The 21,307-nt window shown below is 50.6% G+C and overlaps 2 protein-coding genes across 7 annotated transcripts; both read right to left on the minus strand.

The window, feature by feature from the left end:
* Positions 1-26: 26 nt before the first annotated feature.
* zgc:162472 (uncharacterized protein LOC553495 homolog) lies at positions 27-9,810 on the minus strand. Of its 2 annotated transcripts, XM_037485182.2 has the most exons (26): positions 9,701-9,810; positions 8,841-9,031; positions 8,153-8,765; positions 7,913-8,016; positions 7,739-7,804; positions 7,426-7,587; positions 7,196-7,329; positions 7,010-7,104; positions 6,856-6,910; positions 6,644-6,778; positions 6,306-6,542; positions 6,123-6,186; positions 5,832-6,033; positions 5,650-5,750; positions 5,164-5,506; positions 4,821-4,955; positions 4,552-4,588; positions 4,370-4,471; positions 2,997-4,281; positions 2,713-2,852; positions 2,362-2,579; positions 1,918-1,987; positions 1,499-1,825; positions 1,202-1,412; positions 733-982; positions 27-650 (listed from the first exon to the last, which is right to left on the minus strand). In XM_037485182.2, the coding sequence occupies exons 2-26, from the start codon at positions 9,023-9,025 to the stop codon at positions 552-554; spliced, it is 5,370 nt and encodes a 1,789-aa protein (XP_037341079.2). In that variant the 5' UTR covers positions 9,026-9,031; positions 9,701-9,810; the 3' UTR covers positions 27-551. The 2 variants fall into 2 exon arrangements, with proteins under 2 accessions (XP_037341079.2, XP_062414828.1); XM_062558844.1 differs by lacking the exons at positions 4,821-4,955; positions 8,153-8,765; positions 8,841-9,031; positions 9,701-9,810 and having other exon boundaries at positions 7,913-8,035.
* Positions 9,811-10,478: 668 nt separating this feature from the next.
* dab2 (DAB adaptor protein 2) lies at positions 10,479-21,243 on the minus strand. Of its 5 annotated transcripts, none has more exons than XM_037484708.2 (15): positions 21,195-21,243; positions 15,691-15,978; positions 15,458-15,597; positions 15,010-15,108; positions 14,782-14,913; positions 14,582-14,665; positions 14,274-14,300; positions 14,132-14,182; positions 13,995-14,057; positions 12,623-13,192; positions 12,020-12,137; positions 11,301-11,930; positions 11,055-11,224; positions 10,877-10,964; positions 10,479-10,796 (listed from the first exon to the last, which is right to left on the minus strand). In XM_037484708.2, exons 2-14 carry the CDS (start codon positions 15,845-15,847, stop codon positions 10,890-10,892), a joined length of 2,316 nt encoding a protein of 771 aa, XP_037340605.2. In that variant the 5' UTR covers positions 15,848-15,978; positions 21,195-21,243; the 3' UTR covers positions 10,479-10,796; positions 10,877-10,889. The 5 variants fall into 5 exon arrangements, with proteins under 5 accessions (XP_037340605.2, XP_037340608.2, XP_037340604.2 ...); XM_037484711.2 differs by lacking the exon at positions 21,195-21,243 and adding an exon at positions 17,872-18,105 and having other exon boundaries at positions 10,877-10,961; XM_037484707.2 differs by lacking the exon at positions 21,195-21,243 and adding an exon at positions 17,872-18,105.
* Positions 21,244-21,307: the final 64 nt, after the last annotated feature.

Here is a 21,307-nt window from a genome sequence, read left to right on the forward strand (position 1 = left end):
GCGTCGGACAAAGACAAACTCTGACGTGGAAGTGGAAGAATACGTTTTATTCCGATCTTACAGACTTCCGTGTGTTTGGTCAATAAAACTATTGAAACATTTAAAAGGAAGAGAACACGCGATGAGCGTTTTTTGTATCAAACGTAGTAATGCAAATAAATAAATGCAAAGGACCGCTTTGAACACTGAACCAGCCGACAGAACCTTTTTCTTTAAATAGTTGGACATCCCCTGCTGCTTGTTTGGTTGCATTTACAAGATCGATGATGCAATATTATTGCATCAAATGGTCTTTCTGTCTTTAGTAAAACGGAACAGATATTATTTACATTTTCACAGGTTTTGAATAACCAAATTGAGGGATCGGAGGATGGAAACATAATGAAATGCTTGTTTTGGTTATTAATGTGTAAAAAATAAAAAAAAGCAATTTCAGTCAATTCAAAACAACCACACTAATCCAAAGTGCTTGTGAGACTAATTTGGTCATAAGTTAACCTACAGACAGACGTAACTAAACCCTCCCCCCCCCCCCCCACTGGTTGCTGCTTTCATCCCTCCTCCACATCTGTAAAGATGTCACATAAGAAGTACTGAGACACACTGGTGGGCTCCTCCTCCGCGGCGTCACTCCGCCGAGAAGCGGACACCTGCAGCGCGAGAAGAAGAACAGAATCAACTGCGACGTCTCCTCCACCTCTCCCCCCGCCCCTGGCCCCCGCCCCCCCTCACCTCGGGTGGAGACCTGACGGAGCGCGCTCGGCCGCCCTTCCTCCTTTCTGCCGGCGAAGCGCTGACTGTGGAGCGGTTCACGGCGGCGGCGTGCGACGCAGACGCTGCGGGTGGAGCGGGTCGCTTCGCGGCCGCCCGGGGAGTTCTGGCCTTCGGGCCCTTTGACGCCGCCGCCTTGCCGGGCGCAGCGTCGGGTGGAGGGGCCGTGACGATCGTCTCAGGAGTCACAGCGGGGAAGCCTTTGGGGTTTCTGTCAGGTATCGGAGGGTTAGAAACTCTCACCGTTTTGCTTTTCATCGTTTACCAAGAACTATATGAACCGTCGATGCAGATTACATCATCCCTCCTCTGCATTAAGGAGAAAATACGGTGGCCTTGATGGGTCAAAAGATACTAGAAGGCTTGGCACAATTTAAATAGAAAGATAAACCCACGTGAAACATCGCGGGGACGCCTCACACCCTTTTACCTTTTCCGGCTTCCCTTCCGCCGAGCGGTTTGTGCCCTCGAGCCGCTTTCGCCTTTCGGAGCCTCCTCTCCCACAGCTACACGATCACCGCGCCCCCCCCGGGCGACGTCGTCAAACCCTTCCCCCCGCGGAGCCGGCCCCGCCTCGTCCGCGGCGAGGCTCTTGCCGGCCTGCCTCCTCTTTGAAGTCCTCGGCTCGACCTGCTCTTTGACTGATTACAGGAGAACGGGATGAAAAAAAAAAATGAAAAAAAAAGACGAGTGCGCCGTGGCGAGCGAGCATCCTTGTGACGCCTACCTCTCCTCCTGGTGGCCCTCGGCCCATCGGGTTTGGTAGGGGGAGTTCTATCGGGGTCGGGCCCAGCGTCCCGGCCGCCCGTCTCGCCGCTCTCCTCCGGGCGCGCAGCAGCCGCGGCGGCACTGAGGGAAGGCCCCTCTGCGGCCGCCGTCGTCGTCGTCGACGCCCCCCCGGGAACGGCGATGAGGAGCGAGGAAGGCTGCGGCCCGTCTTGCTCGGCCGCGGGGCGGCGGGGGGGGGGGGGTTCCTGCACGGCGACGGGGATCTCAGTCAGGGAGAGGATGAAGAACGGCTCATCTGCATCTTTCTGCTCATCCTTCAACGGCACTGAGATGGAAAGGAAGGGAGGTTTTTACCCCAAAAATGCAGCCTCCGTAAATAATTGGCCCCGGACAAAAGTCACCCGAAATCGGACTTACAGTCTGGAAATATTGAGACATTTGTCTGGGTCTGTATCTCCGTTGTGATTGATGTGGATGCACCCTGTAACTGTGAAAAGAAAAAGCTGTCGGCTTTAGTGCTCAACAAATGATCCCTCCTTAGAACAGCGGTAATCAGAGGCGCATTGCAACATGACAGCTGGACGCAGAACTAAGCTCCACTTCGCCAGGAATGTTTGGGGCGGGACGTTTTTCAACAAGCTAAAAGGTTTATTTAAGTAAGCAGCATTGTTTTGTTAAAGCTGACTCACTTTTTTTTTTTTTTTAAACACACCCACGGGCAACCGCAGAAACATCACCTGTGGGGCAATTACCGAAGGCGGGTAATTACTGCCTTACGATATGAACTTGTCGGTTGCGATTTGTTATTAATACATCCGCCCACTATGGCCCACTGTGAACTACATCAACACGGCACCTTACCTGGTTACAACTGCCGGGGGCTCGTGTCAGACAGCCCAGCAAGGGTCCATGTGTAGGGGGGGCACGTTGCCCCGGTTGCTCGGGGACTTGCGCCAGGCCGCTCGGGGTCGGGCCGGTACCGCTTCGAGAGAGAGCGCCTTGCGCAGCGGCGCCCTCTGCTGGCTGCGGGGCGTCGGGCCGTACTCCGGACACACGGAGGCAAACGGGCGCGTCGAAATCTGTGGAGGAGAAGAACCGTTGGAGGGGGGGAGGTCGAAAAAAAAAAGGCCCCGCAGGGTCACAGGCGGGCGGTGATTCTGAGCTCTGCTCAGCATTCTCTGAGCTTTCATCTTAGAAAAAAAAGAGTCACACCTCGGTCTGCCGCTTTGATCTCGGGCACATGTCGGGGGGGTGGAGGTCGGCCGCTGCGGGCCAGACTGGGCTTGGGTCGGATGAGCCGTCCTCGAAGGGCCTGAGGAGCTTTTCGTGAGGCAGAGTCGGGGGACTCGGTGCTCAAGGTTGAAAAAAAATAAAGTAAACGGCGTTAAAAGGGAACCGAACAACGTAAATGACACATGAAAAAACAAACAAAAAAAAAACGGTATCTTCGGCCTTTTTGAGGACAGAATCAGGGAAACGGGGTTCGTGCGTCTTACTTTGGGGCAGCTGGTCGATCCTCTTCACTCCCAGCGGGCGGCTGCTCGGCGCTTTCACCTGATGAGCGCGCGGTGGACGGGAGCGCGGCCCCGGCGGGGGGGTCCGCGTGGCGCGGGTCGCACGACTGGCGTTTAGCGCGTGCAGACCGGGGGGAGGATCCCACATTGGGTTTGACTTTGGCGAAGCGTTGCCGTCGTTGAGGAACACTTTTCCCCGAGCCGGGACCGCGCCCGGCGCCCGTCTTCTGCTCCTCGGTTGGAGACGTTTCCTCCGCGGTTTTAGGGGAAGAGCGCAATTCCGTCACCGAGGCTGCACTTTTAATTGGGCTTGCCTTTTCAAGATGGCCGCTACCGCGAGTCGGCCTCGCTTCTTCGGTGGCCTCGGGCCCTGGTGTCCGGCTGGGGGGCGTCTCCGCGAGCCCCGCGGGGGGGGCAGGGTCCTCAGTGGTTTCAGGTTTAGACCGCCCACTTCTCGACGTGGGCGGCACATTGGGTTTGGGTGTGGCTTTCTGTGATCGACGCCTCACAGTCTGGCGAGCGGACGCAGCGGCGGCGGCGCCCTCCTCTTCATCTTCTTCTTCTTCTCTCGGAGCGGTGGGCAGCTCCTCCACGCGCAACGAAAAACACGGAGCGGGGGGAGGGACGCCGCCGCCGCCCTCCGCGGGGTCGGCGTCCGTCGTGGTTTGAGGTTTAGTCCTTGATGTCCGTGCCAGGTGGAGTTTGGGTTTGACTTTCTGGAATCGACTCTTCCTGGTCGGGGGAGTAGATCCCACCTCACTCTCCTCCTTCTGAACGACTACGGCTGGAACACACGGCGCCCCGACCAGGGAATCACCTGGACTCTGATCCGAATGCGGTTCACCGACAAACCCTTCCTGGCTGCCACGTGGCTCATCTGTGCCTTTGGCCTCCAAACAGGACGTTTTCTCGCTACGTTCCGCTGCTTTCTGGGTTTCCTCCGAAAGAAGCGGAGTCCTCGAGGCTCGGCCAAGGTTAGGTTTCGGTTTCCCCTCGGAGGAGCCGCCTTTCTTTGTCTTTCTTGCCAACTGAGGATCGGGGTCCGCGTCGCAATCCGCCCTCTGATCACTGCATTCGACGAGGGGAATGTCCTCATTTTCTCCTCCGCTGTGTAGGATGGTAACATTACCCGATGTTTCCATCATTTCGTGATTGGAGACTGCAGACGTAAGAGGAGCCACGCTGCTTTCATCAAGTAGAGCAGGCTTTGATGAAATCTCTCCCTTCAGGTGTGCGATGCTTTCTTTCACGTTGGCCAAAGTTGTCCCTGCAGGTCAACACAAATGCACATTTTTTTTTTTAGTTCTCTGTAATTGAATCAAAAAGGAAAGCGATCATTCTTCTGCGCCTCCAACCTGTAACGTGATCTTCTACTGTTTGATCCTGAGGGAGGTGAGCCAGGTTGCCGATGGTCAACAAGGTCTGAGCAGCTTCGTTGTAGCTCTCGTCCTCAGATACTAAAGCAGACAGACAAAAAAGAAAATGTGTGAGACTTTGAAACAACAAGGGACTTAAGGGATCAGCTCTTAAAATGTACCTTCTGTGTGGTCCACGGAAAAGAGGTCTATGACGTCCTGTAAGGGAAACGGATATATTGTAAGTCACATTAAAACGTCAGACTAGACACGTGCTCTCTAAGGAAAACCAATATCACTTCTTTGTTTACACCTGGACGCCAAAAACGAGGCTTTGAGCTCAAACGGCTCGCGGCATCATGTTTGAGATAACATGATATTTAATCAGTGTAATTGGGGCTTAATAATACAATTCCCGTTGCACACAATGAATTAGGCATTATAAACTTACAACAAGCAGATCCAGCTGATGGTCAGTGGGTTTAGCTGTGTCTGCCTCGTGCTCTGCCCCCTCGCAAGAGACTTCACGGCACAGTGCATCTTGGGAGATGCCCAACACATCGGGGATATTTGCAAAGATATCAAGCTTTGTGTGGAAAGTCAGAATGGAGGGTGTGAATTATGGAATGGAAAAGCATGCATAAAGAATGACTAATCCCCCCCCCAAAAAAAACTAAAAGTACATCTTATGTGAACTATGTAAAGAAAAGAAAATAGCAATAAGAAAGAATGAATGGAGGGATCTGTGCAAAACACTGGGGGCGGGGGGGGAGGGGGGGGGCAGTCCCACGTACCTCCTCCAGCGTCTCCTCCACCTGTGACACCACAGGTTGTAGCGAGCGCAGGCTGGCGGGCACAAAGGGTGCTCCAGCGGGGGGCACCTCCTCCACCTCTTCGTCTTCTTCTCGCTGCTTTTCCTCCTCCTCGTCGCTGTAGTCTGACTGAGACGCCACGATGGTGACCAGTTTAGGTTTTTTGGACTCCCGCGAGGATTTCAGCTTTGGTGTCCTTCCCCTCTTGGCCGTGCATTTGGCGGCAGAAGACGTGGAGCCCTCGGGTGGGGCGGGGGTGGCTTCGGGGGCGGCCTCTTTGGCGGGGTAGTTCAGGGGCGTGACGGCTTTAGGCAATCTGCCATACCTTTAAAACACAAACACACACACACACACACACACACACACACACACACTGAATGCTTCCGTCCTAATATACGCACGTCCTTCATGGAGACGTTCAATGCTCGCCGTGCTATCATCAAGTCATGAAAACATTCAATATCATACCTGGTGGGCTTCGGAGGTTGAACGGTGGCATCCTCTTCTTCGGAGTCGTCGTCAGCGGACGTCTCCTCCGCTGGACTTGAAGGCGAAGCGTCTTTATTGACCTGGAAACATTGGATTCCGATTAGTCACAACGCAGAGAAACATCCGATGACTCGGAACCATGGGAAGGAATAACTAATAACCTGATCTTCGCCTCCTCCGTCCGCTACGCCCTCCTCCCCTTTGTCCGGCGCCGCGGCGCTGCTCTTTGTGGAGGGGGCTGGGGGCTTTTTGCCCCACTTCCGGCCCAGCGGCAGGAGCGGTTTTGGGGCTCTGCCTCGTGACAGTTTAGCCGGCTTGATTTTGGCCTCTTTGGCTTCACTCACACCCTCAGGCTCCTTAGACCTGAATGACGGGACAAAGCGGGGAACGTTGTGGTCGGACCGAGCCGCAAATCATTCTGTCTTTAAAACTGTTAAAAAAAGTAGAATTACATGTCGGATGTTGGACAGTCTTCAGGAAGTGCTGCCTCAGTGTCCCCCGGTGTGCAGGCATCATCTGAATATATAAAAAGGCAACATATTATTACATACGCATTTGTTTCTTTAGAAATTATTGAATAACCTACTTTAGTAAATAAAAGAAATGTTTGATAAATTAACTGAGTGTTTTTGTACCTTTTTCGTTGCTCTTTTCTCCCGTTTTGTTTTTCTTCTCAATTGGTTCCTCGGTCAAAACCTCCTCTTTGCTCTTTCTTTTACGTTTCTTCTTCGGCTTAGCGACATCAGCTCCTCCCTCGTTAACGAGCTCCTCGTTCTCTTTCTCACCCTCCTCCTCTTCCAAGTCGGCAATTTCGTTTTGCTCTTCCTCGTCTTCTTCTTCCACAACGCTCAGCTTCCTTGCAGCCTTTTTGCCTGTAGAGGGATTTAAAATAGAGGAGGACTGTTGAAGCGAGACAAGGAGAGCAGCTGTTGAATCAGACTCACGGAGTAGTACGCATGAAGGACATTGGTACCCTTGGCCTTTCTCGTTCTCTTCTTTGGAGATTTCCTCCCAGCAAGCGACCTGAGTTTCTTCCGGTTTTCCTGAACTTCCAGAATCTTCTCCAGCAGCTTAGAAAAATATTCTATGTCCAGTTTGCGCCTCTCCCCTTGTGGAATAAAGGTACACTCATTAATCACTAAACATATAAAACTAGCTAAACATTTTGCCCCACAGGATACTTACGGAAAGCTTTGTCAACCCTCCAGGAATTCTCTCGCTCTTCTTTTTTAAATTTGTTCTGAAAGTTTGAAATAATTACAACCAATACAGACAAGAATCACATTGTGTGTTTATATCATATTCGATGAATAGATGGTGATCTGTGTCCATCCCCAACCTTGATCTCTGATCGCGCTCGGAGAGGAAACAGTTGACAAATCATGGAAAAGTCGGTTCCCACCATGCTGACGGCCAGGAAGAACATGTCTGTCTCTGGTGGGTAAAACGGCAAAAATCCAACATTTTAAAACGTGTGCCGTGACAATGTCATGATTCATTGATCTACTAATCAAGTCGGTTAAACCTTCACTGGACCAGGGTTTCGTGTAGGTCCCCTTCCGGAAGCTTGCGTAAGTTGTAGTGGAGCCGCGCTCAAATATGGGGTCCCGATCGTTGGCTGGATTCGGTCCTTTGGCCCGCTGGACTTCCACCGTCAAGCTGAAGACGAGCACGTAGCAACGTTTGTATTTGGAGGAGACAGCGTGAACGTAGACGAGCACGTGCACTTTTGCAAGCTGTCGGGAGTCCACTAACCTTTCTTCATCGATGATCAGGGTGCCGTCCTCGGCTACTTTGACCTGGGGAACCATCACGCTGTCATCCTCGTCGTCCTCTTCCTCATCCAGCTCCTCCTCCACCTGCCTCGGGGTACCTATTTTAGGGATCACCTCCAGCGTCTGCGATCTCTCTGGTGACCTGCAGGGATTACGTCCAAAAGGCACCAGGCAGAAGGAAGGGGTTGGTTGGCAACACGGACGTCTCATCAAGCTTTTTATGTCCACATTCAAAACGTTTGGCATTCGAGTCAAATTTGGAGCCTTTTGGAAATATGACGGGATGAACTTACGCATCTCTTTCTGGAGAAGGTGGGACCACGGTCTCATTCTCCGGAGCGGATTCTTCAATACTCGAACTGGAAGCAAGCCGTGCAAATTAGGTTTTTATCAATACAAAACCTAAATTGTGAAGAGATATGGATTAAATGCTGCGCAAGCTCAACTTTTGCAGCAGAGACACTTACGTCATGGGGTTAGACTCCGGGAGATAGCGGATAAGGTCGCTCATGGTCATTTTGGCCGGATCTAGGTTATATTCCTTTACGCGCGCATTTCCTTTCTTGCGTTTCTGCAAAAATCAAATGACTACGCTCTTTTAATGCATCAACCCAAAATATGTCTCTTCCATATCTCACCAATGTGTTACTTAACTTAAAGAGGGACGAGAACGAGGAGCAGCACACTCATGAATAATCGGAACTTGCCTTTCCTTTTTGCATCTCCTGCTTGAGCAGATCTCGGAGCTTTTGGGCCTTTGCGATCCTCTGGATGTCCGATGGGTCATTCAGGAGCCGGCTCAAGGAGAGCGCTGATGACGAGAGACGTCGCCTGCTCGTGGACGACACCAGAGTCTTTGCTCTCTCCGAAAGCTCCATAGCTTCTCTGCCCAGGATGGAAAAGGGGACCGTGTCCGGTAATTTGGACGGTACTCCTTCAACTTGACCGTCCGACGCGCTTTGCAATCCCTTGCCGCCGTCCGCCGGCGGGGTTTTTTCCGCCGACTCGGCCGAAGGTTCGGCGGCCTGTTTAGGTTGCGTTTTGGGCTGCTTGCTCTCTTCTGAAGACCTCCGTCGCCTCGGCGACTGCAGTCCTCGCGGGGCGACTGCGGCCGCCGTTTGGCCGGACGCGGTCGGCTTGTCGGGGCCCGAGACCGGGGCCTCAGCGGGAGTTTCCGACACCGCCTTGAGGGGGGATTTCTGCGTGCGAGCCGCTGCGGAGGGGCGTCCCGGGGCCACTTTGGGCTTGATGGAAAAGCGCTTCCTCCTTTGCAGGGCAGCCGGGGTGCCGGTGCTTTCCCCGTGTTGCTCGTTGCCATCCCTAAAACGATAGCGACAATGGTCACATTCGCGTGACAAAAAGAAGTAATCGTGCCACGTGTTGCTTGACACTCACCCCGGGGCTTCGGGTCTCTCTGACGGGGTCCCGACAGACTGGCCGCCTGTCTCCGCGGCAGTGCTGCCGGCGGCAACATCTCTGGGGGCCTCACCGGCCTCCTGACTCGCCGGGGGGGCTTCCTGAGACGTTCTGCCCGTTGCGCCGACATTGGGCCGAGCGCTAAATCGTGACCGACGAAACATTTTGCCCTGAGAGAAGAGAGGAAGGTGCGTCGTCGGCGTGTGAAAGCTGACAAGCAGCTCGGAGTGAAATATTACTGAAGAACATTTCCCAGAATGCAGTGGTTTTGCAGGCTCAAGTGAACTTAAACCCCGAAGCACAAGTATAACGTTAAGTCTGCAGTACGAATGCTTTACATTATCTGAGTGTAAAAAGTTGCGGTTTTCTCTAATTTATCTCATTTTTGAGTGTACATGATGTATTTTTAGTGCATCATTAAGTTAACTACTGCAACATTATACGTGATGGACGTATTTCGGACCCACTAGAAATAGTACCTTGTTTTCTTTAAACAAGCTTCGGTCTTCTGAAGTGCAGACCTAAGCTAACGTTACTCTTTCAATGGACAGCACTAGTCACGTTCACCCTGGAGAAGTGTCACATTTGGTCGTGAAGACCGGGAATACCAACAGAGGTAAATTAGCTGTTCAAAGCAATGCACAACAAATAAAGTAAAATAATGCGCCAATTATGGCCAAAACATGTCGACATGTGCACAAGGCTAAGCTCAAACTCGCATGACAACACTAGCGGTCATCCCGACTTGGACCGTCCTATCGATAATGTTGTGTAACTGAGACAAGTACTTCCATACTTGAGTGACGTCGAATTGTGTTCATTTTCTGTAAACAACTTACCTGGTCAACAATATATCGTTTGTTGGGAGAAATAAGCTTTTTTTTGTCGACGACGGATGGCGAGCAGCGGACCCCATGGGCACACTAATCCGCCATGTTTTTGTGACGCGGTAGTGTCACGCGTCGCAATGGCTTGTGGGAAATGTAGTCAGGTTGATGCAGAGTGGTGGATGAGGCAAGATCTCATAACAGAGCGTGCGCTTTTGGCAAGGGATATGTAAGATTTTTTCTGCTATTTGGCAAAAGGTTGTACATTTGTGTATTTTCATGTTTTCTTCAGTAAGTCTTAAATATGCCAATACAAAAAAAAGTCTTACACTACATGTTGGCTATAGATGTAGGCTACTTAGTGTATAATTAAATATGCATAGAAATGTAGCAGGCTTATTAGCCATCAAATAACAGCCAAGTAGGAGAATTAAAAAGGTTAGACTACTCTAGTGAAATGTTTTTAGTTGAGCTCACGAGTTGCAAATGAGAACCCAAAGGTAGTTATTCTAATCAGCTACCTCAGGCCAAAAAAGTGACAGGTGGGTCAACAAATAAATGTTTAATGCAATAGAATGACGACCGTGACACTAAGAGCCTGATTAAGGATTACTTTTGATACTCTAGATTTCATACCCTGCCATTAGATCACTGCTGAACACATTTTATTGCCATACATGAGTGATATGGACCTTTAGTAATCATTGATATAGTTTATAGAAGCATCTATATCTGTTACTGTACTCAAAACTAGTATGAAGAAAGCATTGATCTTGACAAACTCACAGGATTACGATTGAATTACTTTATTTATTTAACACAGACAGCATCAGCAGTGAATCTTTGGCCAGAACTTTACACACACGTATACAAACACACATCTTTCCTCAGCAGATCAGTACAAAACATTTACTTCTTAGATCAGTGGTCTTCAGAAATAAGGAAACTACCGATTGGTTTAGAAAGGAAAAGCATTCTACCTGGAAGGGTAAAAAAAAAAGGGGGTGGGACAAGGACAAGAGTGAGAAAAGTTCATTTTTTGGATTGTCTCGCGCAGGTCGTCCCAAAGGTGGTCATTCAATATGAAGATTTCTATTTGCTCCATTCACTGTGAGGGCAAAGAGAACCAAAAGTGAGAACAATTGTGCTCATCCTGTAGAAAATGACCAAACATGAGCATATACTTACACACAAGTTGGGTTCAAGCAAAGGGATTCCCGAAAGAATCCCCAAAAGCAGCCATTGAAACAGAAGACTGTCCAACTGCAACAGTCTGCTGGAAGGTTGAGGGAAGAAAAAAAGGCCCATTAGCAAATTGTTTCTTGGCTGCTGGATAAAGTTTAAATATGCATCTTTAGAAATGTACCACAGCTGGAGGCGCTGCCCCAAAGAGACTGGAATCGGGGGACCCGAACGCGTTGTCAAACATGTCCTGAACGGGCCCCGGGGCAGAGTTGTTAACGACTGGAGCGGCGGAGGAGAAGGCGGCGTCGAGGAGGCCGGCGTTGAAGCCGGGGGCGGCAGCCGGAGGAGGCGCTGGTTCAGGGAAACGTACAAAGTCAGTGACAAGTCTCAGTCACACGTCAAGTGGACAAAACGCTGGTTGGATTACCGTTTACAACCGCCGACATCTGATTGATGTCAAAGTCATCGTGGTCGGCGGTGTCCTGAGCCACGCCCACTTTGCTGTTGAAGTACTGATCGAAGGCCCCGGCGTCGCCACCGGGCCCTGCGGCCGCCAGCTCCCCTTTCCTCGCCGGGATGGCAGGGGGTTTGGCAATCTGGAAGTCCTTGAACATGTCCTTCCCCATCTTCTTCTCTCTGTCGCCAAGGGGGTCCAAGGCTGTGAAGGCGCTGTTCTCCACCTTCGCCGGCACCTCCTTCCCGGGCGGCCGAGGAGGCGGGCGGGACGGGCCCTGGTGGTCGACCAGCGCGGGGAACGGGACGGGTTGGAAAGGATTGGACGCGGCTGGCTGACCCCAGCCGGGACCCCCGGCCGTCGGGGGCTGGCCCCAGTTGAGGTGGGGCGGAGATAAGGGCGCGGCGCCGAACTGAGGGCGCGCCGGAGCGCCCCAGACGGCGGGTGGGACGGGTACGCCGCCGAAGGCAGACGGCTGGGGGTAGGCGGGCATCGGCCCTGGAGCGCCTTGCAGCGGGAACATGGAGGGCGGCGCCATGGAGGCTCCCCACATGCCTGCAGCGGGGATCCCCATCGCAGCCGGAGGGCCCAACTGGAGATTTCCTGAATATTGTGAAATTTTAGGTTTAAAGAAAATGAAATATAAAAAAAAGACAAACATTTAGAACACGAGTTCTCCTGCTGTGCATTACCCAGCGCGGCGATGGAGGGGGGCGTTGCACTGTTGAAAAAGTCACCCGAGGAAGACGAGCCTTCAGAGTGAACCGGAGCAGAAAATAGCTCCGCTCCAAACAGGTCACTCACTGTGGACTGGTCACACAAAATAGAACATGCGTATCATTTACAGGGTCATACACAAGTATGTGTGCATCTCCCTACACCATGACTTAAACGCTACGGTAGGAGAGTTGACGCATGCTTTGCCACTTACCAGCGCTTTTGTCCCTGAAGCGTGAACGTCAGAAAATAGATTTAGAGCAGAGAAGATAAAGAAGGTACAGTTCAAGTGTCTTTTTTTGTCTTCAAGCCAGTTAGAGAAGCAAGTGACCACCGGTGCATGCAGGAAGACACAACGGATCAAACCCTTGAATACAACTAAATTACAGGCCTGGCAGCTCATCCCAACCGTCCCTGGTGCATTTCCCCCCCCCCCCATCAGACACCACAACGTTGAGAAAAGGGAGATGTTAGCGACCCAAGTGGTGTCCCGTAAAAAAAAAAAAAAAAAAAAAGTGCATTCCACCCGTTTATAGGCATCACGCATGCAACTTCTCGTCTATCTCGCGGCTTTTCACCTTTGCGCTGCGTCGACCTCGTCCGGCCTTAGAGCTCTGCGGAGGCGGGCTTATGACCGCCGAATCCCGGCTATGACTCGCCGGCGGCTGATGCGCTACGCCGCTCGACGCGGCCCCGGCTTGTAAAAGAGGGTCAAAAAAGGGGTTTTTGGCCGAGAGGACCGTCCCCGATTCACCCAAGTCCATCACGCTGATCGCGTTGCCCTGAGCTATCGCGCCCCCTAGTGGCCACTGTCCGTTATTGAGGGCCAGGATCATGGTCTTGCCGGACAAGTCCTTCACCTGCTCGGCAAGGCGCTCGGGGTCCCCGGTCAGACCGGCGTTGAGCGTTGCCTTACAGGCGCTGCCGGCGGAGCTCTGGGAACTATCGGCTTCCGACCAAGCGGGCGATTTAGAGAGGGGGTCGTCTCTGAAAGGGTCACTGTCTGGGGTCGGAAAGTAGCCAAACGTGGAGGAAAAGGGATTCTCTGTCTCGGGGCCGCAGGAAGTGGCAAAGGAGTGACCCTTTATGCAATTCTGATTGCTGTCAACTTCAGCGGAAAAGTCCAGCAAGAGCGTATCATTAGAGTCCTGGTTAACGTGAGGTGGGTGGGGGGGGGGAACAGTGGGAGAGAAGAGGAGAAAAAAAAAATTGATTTATGAGTCAGTTCTGCAGAAGGAGAAAACACGCGTTAGCAAAACGAAATCACATGGTGTGAAAAGACAACGTAAAGCTGCTACCTGTAGAATATTCACCGCGCACGTTAAACGCCGCAGTGAAGCACAGTCTAGGGTCCATATTCCAAGTTGACAATTTAAGACCGTACTAAATTTCTTGCAGGCTTTTGGACGGCTTGTATTTAAAACTGCTGAAGTCAGCAACCGCTTCCTGGCCTGAGGCCCAGTTAGTGAGCTGGCGTAGCAACCAGAAACCTCATCACTGCAAGAGTGCACGTGTCAGAGGAAATGACAATGTCATGGGTTCTACTTGTAGCAGCTTTAAAAAATAAAAAAAAGGGGTTGGACAAACAATTGGAATGGTACAAACTCAATTCTTGAAGAGCCTTTTGAAGTCTAAAATATGCAAATCACATTTACAAACAAGCCAATTCACTCTACCAATCATATTGAGACATCTCGAGAATTGAGTTCATACATATGGAATGATTTGGGAGGTGATGTTATTCAGTGCAGACAAATCAGAGCCATCTTACCACATTTTAGGCCGCGTGTAGCAAACCGTTTCTTATATACATACATACATATGCATTTAAAATGTGCAAGTAAAACGTTTTAAATACCCAGCTGCACCTCGTTGATGAAGCACAATTCCGCTCTGATGCCCAGATTTAAAAAAAAAAAAAAAAAGGGACCTTTTTGTGGCGGCACTTACATTCGGAGACTGGATGTCTGGAGGGGTCGACATGGCTCCAAAAAGGTCGAGCTGCTCCACCGGCTGGATGGAGAAAAGAAGTTGCAGACATGATCTCGCGTCTACGAGACGTTATTCAAATGTGGAGAAAGACTCACTTGAGAAGCTTTTACTTCTCCTGCCACACCGGGCAGGGCCTCGCCGCCATTCTAAAAATAAAAAAACAAAAACAAGCCAGAAGGGTCAGGCACCGAGCCGGAGAAATACGGTTGAAGAAAACAAGCGCACCCAAGTGCTTACCTCCACCACAGTGCTGCCATTTTCCCCCTGGAAACAGAGGTGGACTGTTAATGACTGTACTTATTTTCTTAATTTTCGCTGAGGCCCGCGTCATTTCAATGGAATGTCGGAGGATGCGATTCGTTGGGAGAACACAGAGGCAGTGTTGAAATTCAGGGAGGGTCAAAACTGTGTGCAGCCCCCCCCCCCCCACCTCTCCAGGGTGACCACACCAAAACGCTCTTCTTCCATAGAGGAAAAATGTTCTCACGGTCCAACTTCTGAACCGTTTTTCGGGTCTGAAGTGCAGTTAAATGTGGATGCGTTACCGTCTGAGAGGCCTCCAATTCCTTCTTCCTCACGTTGAAGATGACCTGGAAGAGATCTTTCAGATCAACGACCAGCGGCTCTGCCTGGAAGGGCACACACAGAGAGAGAGAGAGAGAGAGAGAGAGAGAGAGCGAGACGTTGGCGGCGTTGCGTCGGCGAGCGGCGTTGTGCGCCCCTTCTTCGTCGGCCCGAGCGTTACCTGTTGCGCCGTCTTGATGGCGAAGAACTGATGCTGCCCCTCTGAGCCGCACACGTACCCAAACGCCCGGTTGTCCGTCACATCTCTGGCGATGAAGGAGATCTTGCTCACCATATGCTCGTGTTCGATGACCTGAGTTATAAGGAAAAAAAAAAAAGGCTCCGTTAGCAGGCCGAACAAAGAAACCTGAGTGATGTGAGGGCAGAGGAAGGAGATGGCAGAACTTACTCCCGTTTTCTCATCAATGATCTTGAGGCCCGACATGGAGATGTTGACCCAGATCCTCTGTTTGTGTTTTCCTTGGGACCGAGCAGCCACCGCCATGCCCTGGTGTCAATATAACGCATGCAGTTGGATTTTTCGCCCCTTTTGAAAAGCAAACCAAGTTGTGCTACACTGCAGCCAATGGACTGCTGCAGGAACGAGGCCTAAAAACCTGTGCATTTGTCATGTTTTGCCGTCGTTCCCTTGACGCGATGCAGTTCTAAAACGTAGCCAAACATCTGCCACAGCGCAAATTCTGCAAACAACCCAAACCCATCGGCACGATGCGGACTTCATGGCGTCGCAGAGGATGCGAAAGTGCAGCCACGACACGCGACTAACCCGAAAAGCACCCTCTTTAAAACGCCACGTCCTTAATATTTCGCAACGAAGTGAAAGTCCTACGCTGCACCTTAAGTTTCATCATGGAGTCCTGTGACATCTTGTCTCCTCTGGCGTCTTGGACGTCGTCCACGCCAATCAGCTTGGCCTTGTACCGCACGCCATCCCCTTGAAATCTGCTCAGCAGGTACTCATCGGTTTTCTCAGAGACTGTTAAAAAAAAAACGAAAAAAAGAAAAATCAAGTAAACTGCGATTTCCACCAGCGGAGACCACGCGTCTCAAACCCCAACGTGCCGCTCACCTTTCTTCTTCTCCCTCTTGAACGGGACCTTGGACGTGGCCGTCGCAGGCGACGACGTGGGAGGCGACGTGGGAGGCGTTGCGGCCGGGGCCGCAGGGGGCGACGCGGCGCTGGGCTCGGCGGGGAGGGCCGCGCTGCTCTCCACCTCTGCAGACATGGTGTGGAGCGAGCCTCACTGGACAGGTGGACAGTGGGGTGGGGTAAGGGGGGGGCGGGGTCAAAGCAGGCAGCGGCGAGGTCAACCTGACAGACGAGTCAACACCCACACATGCTTTCCTTGGCTTTCGCCTGAGGGAGAAAAAGTGAAGTGTGGCAACAAAAAAAAAAGGATGAAAAGTGAATACGTAGTTATTGGTGAAACTGCAGATATTGGACGGCAAAAGAGACAATTTAAAGTTCCGCTGAAGGTTACACACGGCATAAAAATATTTACAACCACAGGACAAGCCTCGAGACGAATGATGATGCATCATGAGGTGAACCGACCAAGACCGCACACCTCAACCCTCTAAACAAAAGACTAGTTCCTGCTCTGTCACTTCCTAACAGATAGCGTCCTCCTGCTATCAAACGTGGCGGTTATCTATGGAGGGTTTATCAAGGACAATAACCAGGATCCCAGTTAACCACACAGGCCCTTTGCAGGAAACCCGAGGCAAGAAGTGCACGAATAAAACAAAGTGGGACCCAATTGCGCGCAGTCAGGCACAACCGAGGCCGAAGGCGGCGCCGCCGCCGCCGCCGCGGGGGACGCACTGAGCCTTTAAGAGGCAGCGGCTTCACGACCGAAGCCGTGAGCGAGGACCGTAGGACGGACCAAAGGTTGGAGGCGGGCAAAGGTTGAGCAATTAGCCGAGGTTAATGTTACGCCAGCAGCAGCAGGATCTCGTGATGCTCGGTTCAGCGGCTACGAAAGGAAGCGAGAGCCTTTGGAGGAGGTCGACATTTGGCTGTTCATCCACAACAATTGGGCCTAAAAATGTGTAATCGGGGTAAGAGCCTCAAAAAAGGAGAAAAAAAAAAAAAAACCAAACTATAGATATCCGTTATTCTCATCCAAAGATACACAAAAACAAAAGGTCCCCCCTAGAGGTACCGTTTATGATCCGATCAGGTGATCCATAAAGGAAATGACAGCCATACAACTTGAGATAAACTACCAGGTCATCGAGGGCAAACTGCTGCATCTTTATGTAGCAAATGAGACCAAAACGTTCACAATTATGCAGCGATTCAGTAAACGAAAACATTTCTGATGGAGCACGTTTTCCAAAATAAATGAATTTAAAACAAAATTGCGGTTTGAATGAAGGTCGACTCGCACAGGAGCCGCTGCACAGCTGTAAAACAATTAAAGGCCGATTTCCTTCCGAGCAGGACACACAAGGAGTCACGTCCACCTCACACGGTTCAGGTGACATTTAGACACCGCTGTGCCAAGAAGCATGAATGAAACAAGGCAGTTGGGGGGGGGGGGGGGGGGGGGTCAAAGAGTTGATGCACCCCCCCCCCCCCCCACCGATCAGCAAGACACACAAGCAAGACACGAGTCCAGCAAGACACGAGTCCTGTAGACAGCGGTGTCAAGAGTCCCGCTCGCTGGAGGGGAAGCTAATAAAGAGAAGAATTGAGATGTCAGCAGTTCATTGTAGATTAGAGTTTAAAAAAAAAGTTAGATTAAGATCTTAAAAATACTGCCAGATGGACAATGAGGAGAAAAGCAAAAAAAAAACAGGGTCATTTCATATTGGTCAGCAGAAAAACTGCAGCTAAAGGGCAGAAATGTCACAATGCTGCGCCGTCAGGAAACGTAAACGGCTGCAACATCTGGAGGAAATCAGGGAATGACTCAGTGTGCAAGTGAGCGAGATGGTGAAATAGCACAGGCCCGCCGTGGACACCACTTCCACGGCTGCATCATTAAACCACGACGTGGAGATGCACCAGATCGACAACTCAAGTGTGAACGATGTTCATATGGTGAGACTTTGTTGTTTTTCTTCACACAGCTGACACCAACGAGGACGAATCAAGTCCCGGGAGGAAGCAGCTCAACGTAGGCTCGTTTTTTTTTTTTTTTTAGGCTGAGCGCAACGCGCACGCGCCTCCCAGAAGGTTGATCCCCAAAAGAGCGACATTACTTTAACACTTCAAAAAAAAAATAACAGCGCGTGCGCTTACCTGCGTGAAATCGAGACGTGCCGCAGTTCGGGGGAAGAAACTTTTCACTTTTGTTCCCAAAGTTTTTTTTTTTTTTGTGCCTCCGCAGGAAAAGCGCACCAAAAAAAACCCTGAAAAAGCCGAACCGGACCGAACCGGGCAGGAGTCCGATGAGTATCCGCTGAACGCCGCGCACGGAGAGGAGAGGAGAGAGACCGCTGCGAACTGCCCGCTTAACCCCTCACGCGCTGAATGACACCCGCAACGAGCTGCGGGCCTTAAAAAGAGAAAGGGGGCGGGCTCTCTCGACGCGGTGCGGGACGCCACCGCCAAACGACGGCGGTTAATTGGGCCCCGCGGGTCACGGGGAGGGGGGGGGGGGGGGACATATGAGGACATTTAATCAAAGAGCCAATTATGCAGATTCAAACAATTAAAAACAGGCCAATTGAAAAGGCGTTGCTTCACGAACCCACGTGACTGCTCCATGGCGCGTCACAGTTTTCTTTCAGCTTATTTGTTGTTGAAAAATGAAGGCTCTGTGAAGGGCCATAAGTAGGAATAAAAGCCTCGTTCTAAGGTAACAAAGAATGCACGCTGTTCCTTTAAAAGGTGATGTGTTCACGTGGTTTCACCGGCCCGAGGTGGCCCTAAAAATGAGTTAAGCTTTTAGGTTCCAATATCTTAAATAAAGCTTTTATTGGGTTTTGCTCAAAACAGCGTTTATTTCACCCTTGTCGTGGTTAAAAACACATGATTTTCATTTGATAGAAAATGGCGAAAGCTGAGATGAAGCAAGGTCTGCTTTGTTGCTCAACATCAGCATCGGATGACTTTCTGTCATTCTCATTGTATCACAGAACAAACGGAGTGAGGGGAAACAAACAGCCAATGGCTGAAAATGGGTCATCAACTTCCTCGGCATTAATGTCTATTTTGCTTTTTCGATACCGTGCGGGGATTTAGCCCTCTAATGATGGTTTTTATATTTACCCTTCCCTTCTCTGAATGCCAGTTGGGACGTTCCCAGATTGAAAATCCTCAGGAAGCGTTTTGATCCGTGTTTGCGGAAGCATTAATACGTTGTTTGTTTGGGATGATTAAGTGAAGAACCAGGTTGTTAGTGTAATCAGGGATAGCCACCATTAAAAAGACAAAGACGTAGAAAAGCATCATTCGGAAAGGGAATCACACGCAACATATAATTCTACACTCAGATCTGCACCAAGGTGACGTCAATGTTGCGTTTTTTTGGTGATGCCGACTAGTAGGTTTCACTTCCGAAAACTTTGTCTTTTTAATCCAGAGACCCGTCTCATTTTACATATCCGACAATCCTCTGACGGCCGATGGGTGACTTTGACGGAGCACTGCTCTCCATCACTCACACGTGGTCACACTTGTGCACATGTTAACATCATGCAGTGCCATCAGCGACTTTAACACACACAGTCTACAGTAGTATTTATTCTGTGTCCTTTATGTAGTTCTTCATGTAAAACTGCTTGATGGACCAGGGGTTCTGGATGTTGCGTTGCGAGCGGGGAGAAAGGGGCCAGAGGAAGGACTCGCTTCCTGCCTTTGCATCCTGTGCTCTGCTGACGGAGGCTGATTTTTTGGAGATGAGCCGCTCGGAAGACAGATAAGTGACCGGCTGAGAGTCTGTTTTCCCCTTCAGCCAGCGACCACTGGAACGATCTCCCTCCTAACATCCCATTCAACATTTAGAACCATCGGAAGAAACGCGTGCGTATCTGCAGCTGCATCACACTTGACATTCAAAATGCAATTCATATTGTCATGTTTGCCTTTCATCACCAGTACATCAACGCAACAATACGCATACCCTGTATATGATAACATCATGTAACCCTTTCTCGTTAATGACGCGTCGCTCCGGTCCTGCATCACCGACCGATGACGCTTCCAAATGATGCTTCCCTTTTCTTCTAAATGTGATTCATCGCACTTCCAGGTCGGTGGCCCATCCAATGCAAACCCACGCTCGCATAGAGGACGACGCGTTGGATGCTACTTGCGTTACTCATGTAGAAAACACTGTGTGGGGAAAAGCAAAAGTTTGGGAGTTCGTTTTTTTTCTTCTTTTTTTTTTTTTCCAGAAGAAGATTCCAGATGGCGCGAGTCAGCACAGAGGGGTTTATTTTTTTGTGCTGCAATGCTGACGGAGACAATCGAATGGGAAGCGTCCTCCCCTCCAGTGAAGGCCTCTATCCAAACACGCAGCATTTAGGGCGGCCGGAACCTAAGATAGCCACTGATCTCCAGTCCGTAATTGAGGTGGTCTCAGATTTGATCCTCTCTTTTTTATCCTGGACTCTGCTCCCTCACTGCTGCTGTGGAGCGAAGTGCTTCGGGCCTAAAAATACCGCACACATCACAGTAGCGGGAGGCATCGCAGGAAGCAGCGTCAGAGTAGAGCCGGGCAATATTGGCTGTTCCTCAAGTGTTTCCACACAGTTCCAAATACCCCCCCCCCCCTCGAACCCACCAAAAAAACAGGAAGTATTTCCACTCAGGAGAAATATTGGCCAAGCACCTCACCTACCCTCTGGCTTCCTGAGAAAGCTGGGAGGAAACTGCCCAACGTCGTAAAAAGAGGTGACCTCAGCACATATTTGTACAGCCCCCAGCCTACTATACTCGCAGATACACTGCCCCCCCCCCCTCCCGCGTTGACTTTGGACACATCGGGGAACGGTCGGAGTGTGTTTATGTAAGTCAGCAGAAAGTACCTGTCAGAATGCTGAACCCTACAGAATTCAACGTCAGTTCAACTCGCTCAGATGCGCTGGAACAGAATTCCTTCATGAACCTGTTGTCTAATTTGATCACAATCCCGACAAATCCGCTTTTTAATTCCCCCGCCCCCCCGCCGCCTCATCTTTTTTCATCTTCAGTCCCTCCTTTTGTAGAGCAGAGCACTTGCCAACTCAGCAAAAGCCGCTCGGGTCACATGACGGATCGTTGGGTGCAACGGTCTGAAGCTTCCCGTGCACGGGTTGCAGGGCTTGTTTGGATACCATGTGTCCCCTGAAGCAGCGTTTTGAGTGGTCAGAGAGAGAGAGAAGTTAGTTAGTCGTTTTGGAAAAGAGAAAGAGGGTTACGCAATCCGAGATGGTGTTTGAAATGTACCATGGACGGGTCGGCCTCTTTCAATATTAGCCCTGACCTCTCTGACCCTGCCTGAAAAACCGCATTTTACTAGAAATTGACCTTGTTCAAGCATTAAAAAAATAAAAATTAACTTTTTATTTTGTTTACCTTCAATATATCTGTTGCAGACTCGGGCATTGAGTCAATTGTGTAAAAATGAATCAACTTACTTATGTTGTGGCCTTTGCTCACGCAGTGAAGAACACATTTTCAAACAACTTTGAACTTTGAAACTTGGAATTTCCGGCCACTGAACAAATACCAGCTGAAATCCAAACTGTTG

The sequence above is a fragment of the Pungitius pungitius genome, chromosome 18 (assembly GCF_949316345.1).
Source record: "Pungitius pungitius chromosome 18, fPunPun2.1, whole genome shotgun sequence".
In the NCBI taxonomy this organism is placed as follows: Eukaryota; Metazoa; Chordata; class Actinopteri; order Perciformes; family Gasterosteidae; genus Pungitius; species Pungitius pungitius.

Coding starts and splice junctions, on each gene's coding strand:
- zgc:162472 (XM_037485182.2), bottom strand. CDS start 9,025: ATGTTTCGTCGGTCACGATTTAGCGCTCGGCCCAATGTCGGCGCAACG. Junction 8,766..8,840: donor GAGAGACCCGAAGCCCCGGG/GTGAGTGTCAAG, acceptor CTATCGTTTTAG/GGATGGCAACGAGCAACACG. Junction 983..1,201: donor CGGAAGGGAAGCCGGAAAAG/GTAAAAGGGTGT, acceptor GATACCTGACAG/AAACCCCAAAGGCTTCCCCG.
- dab2 (XM_037484708.2), bottom strand. CDS start 15,847: ATGTCTGCAGAGGTGGAGAGCAGCGCGGCCCTCCCCGCCGAGCCCAGC. Junction 14,183..14,273: donor ATGGCAGCACTGTGGTGGAG/GTAAGCACTTGG, acceptor TTTTATTTTTAG/AATGGCGGCGAGGCCCTGCC. Junction 13,193..13,994: donor CAGACATCCAGTCTCCGAAT/GTAAGTGCCGCC, acceptor CACGTTAACCAG/GACTCTAATGATACGCTCTT.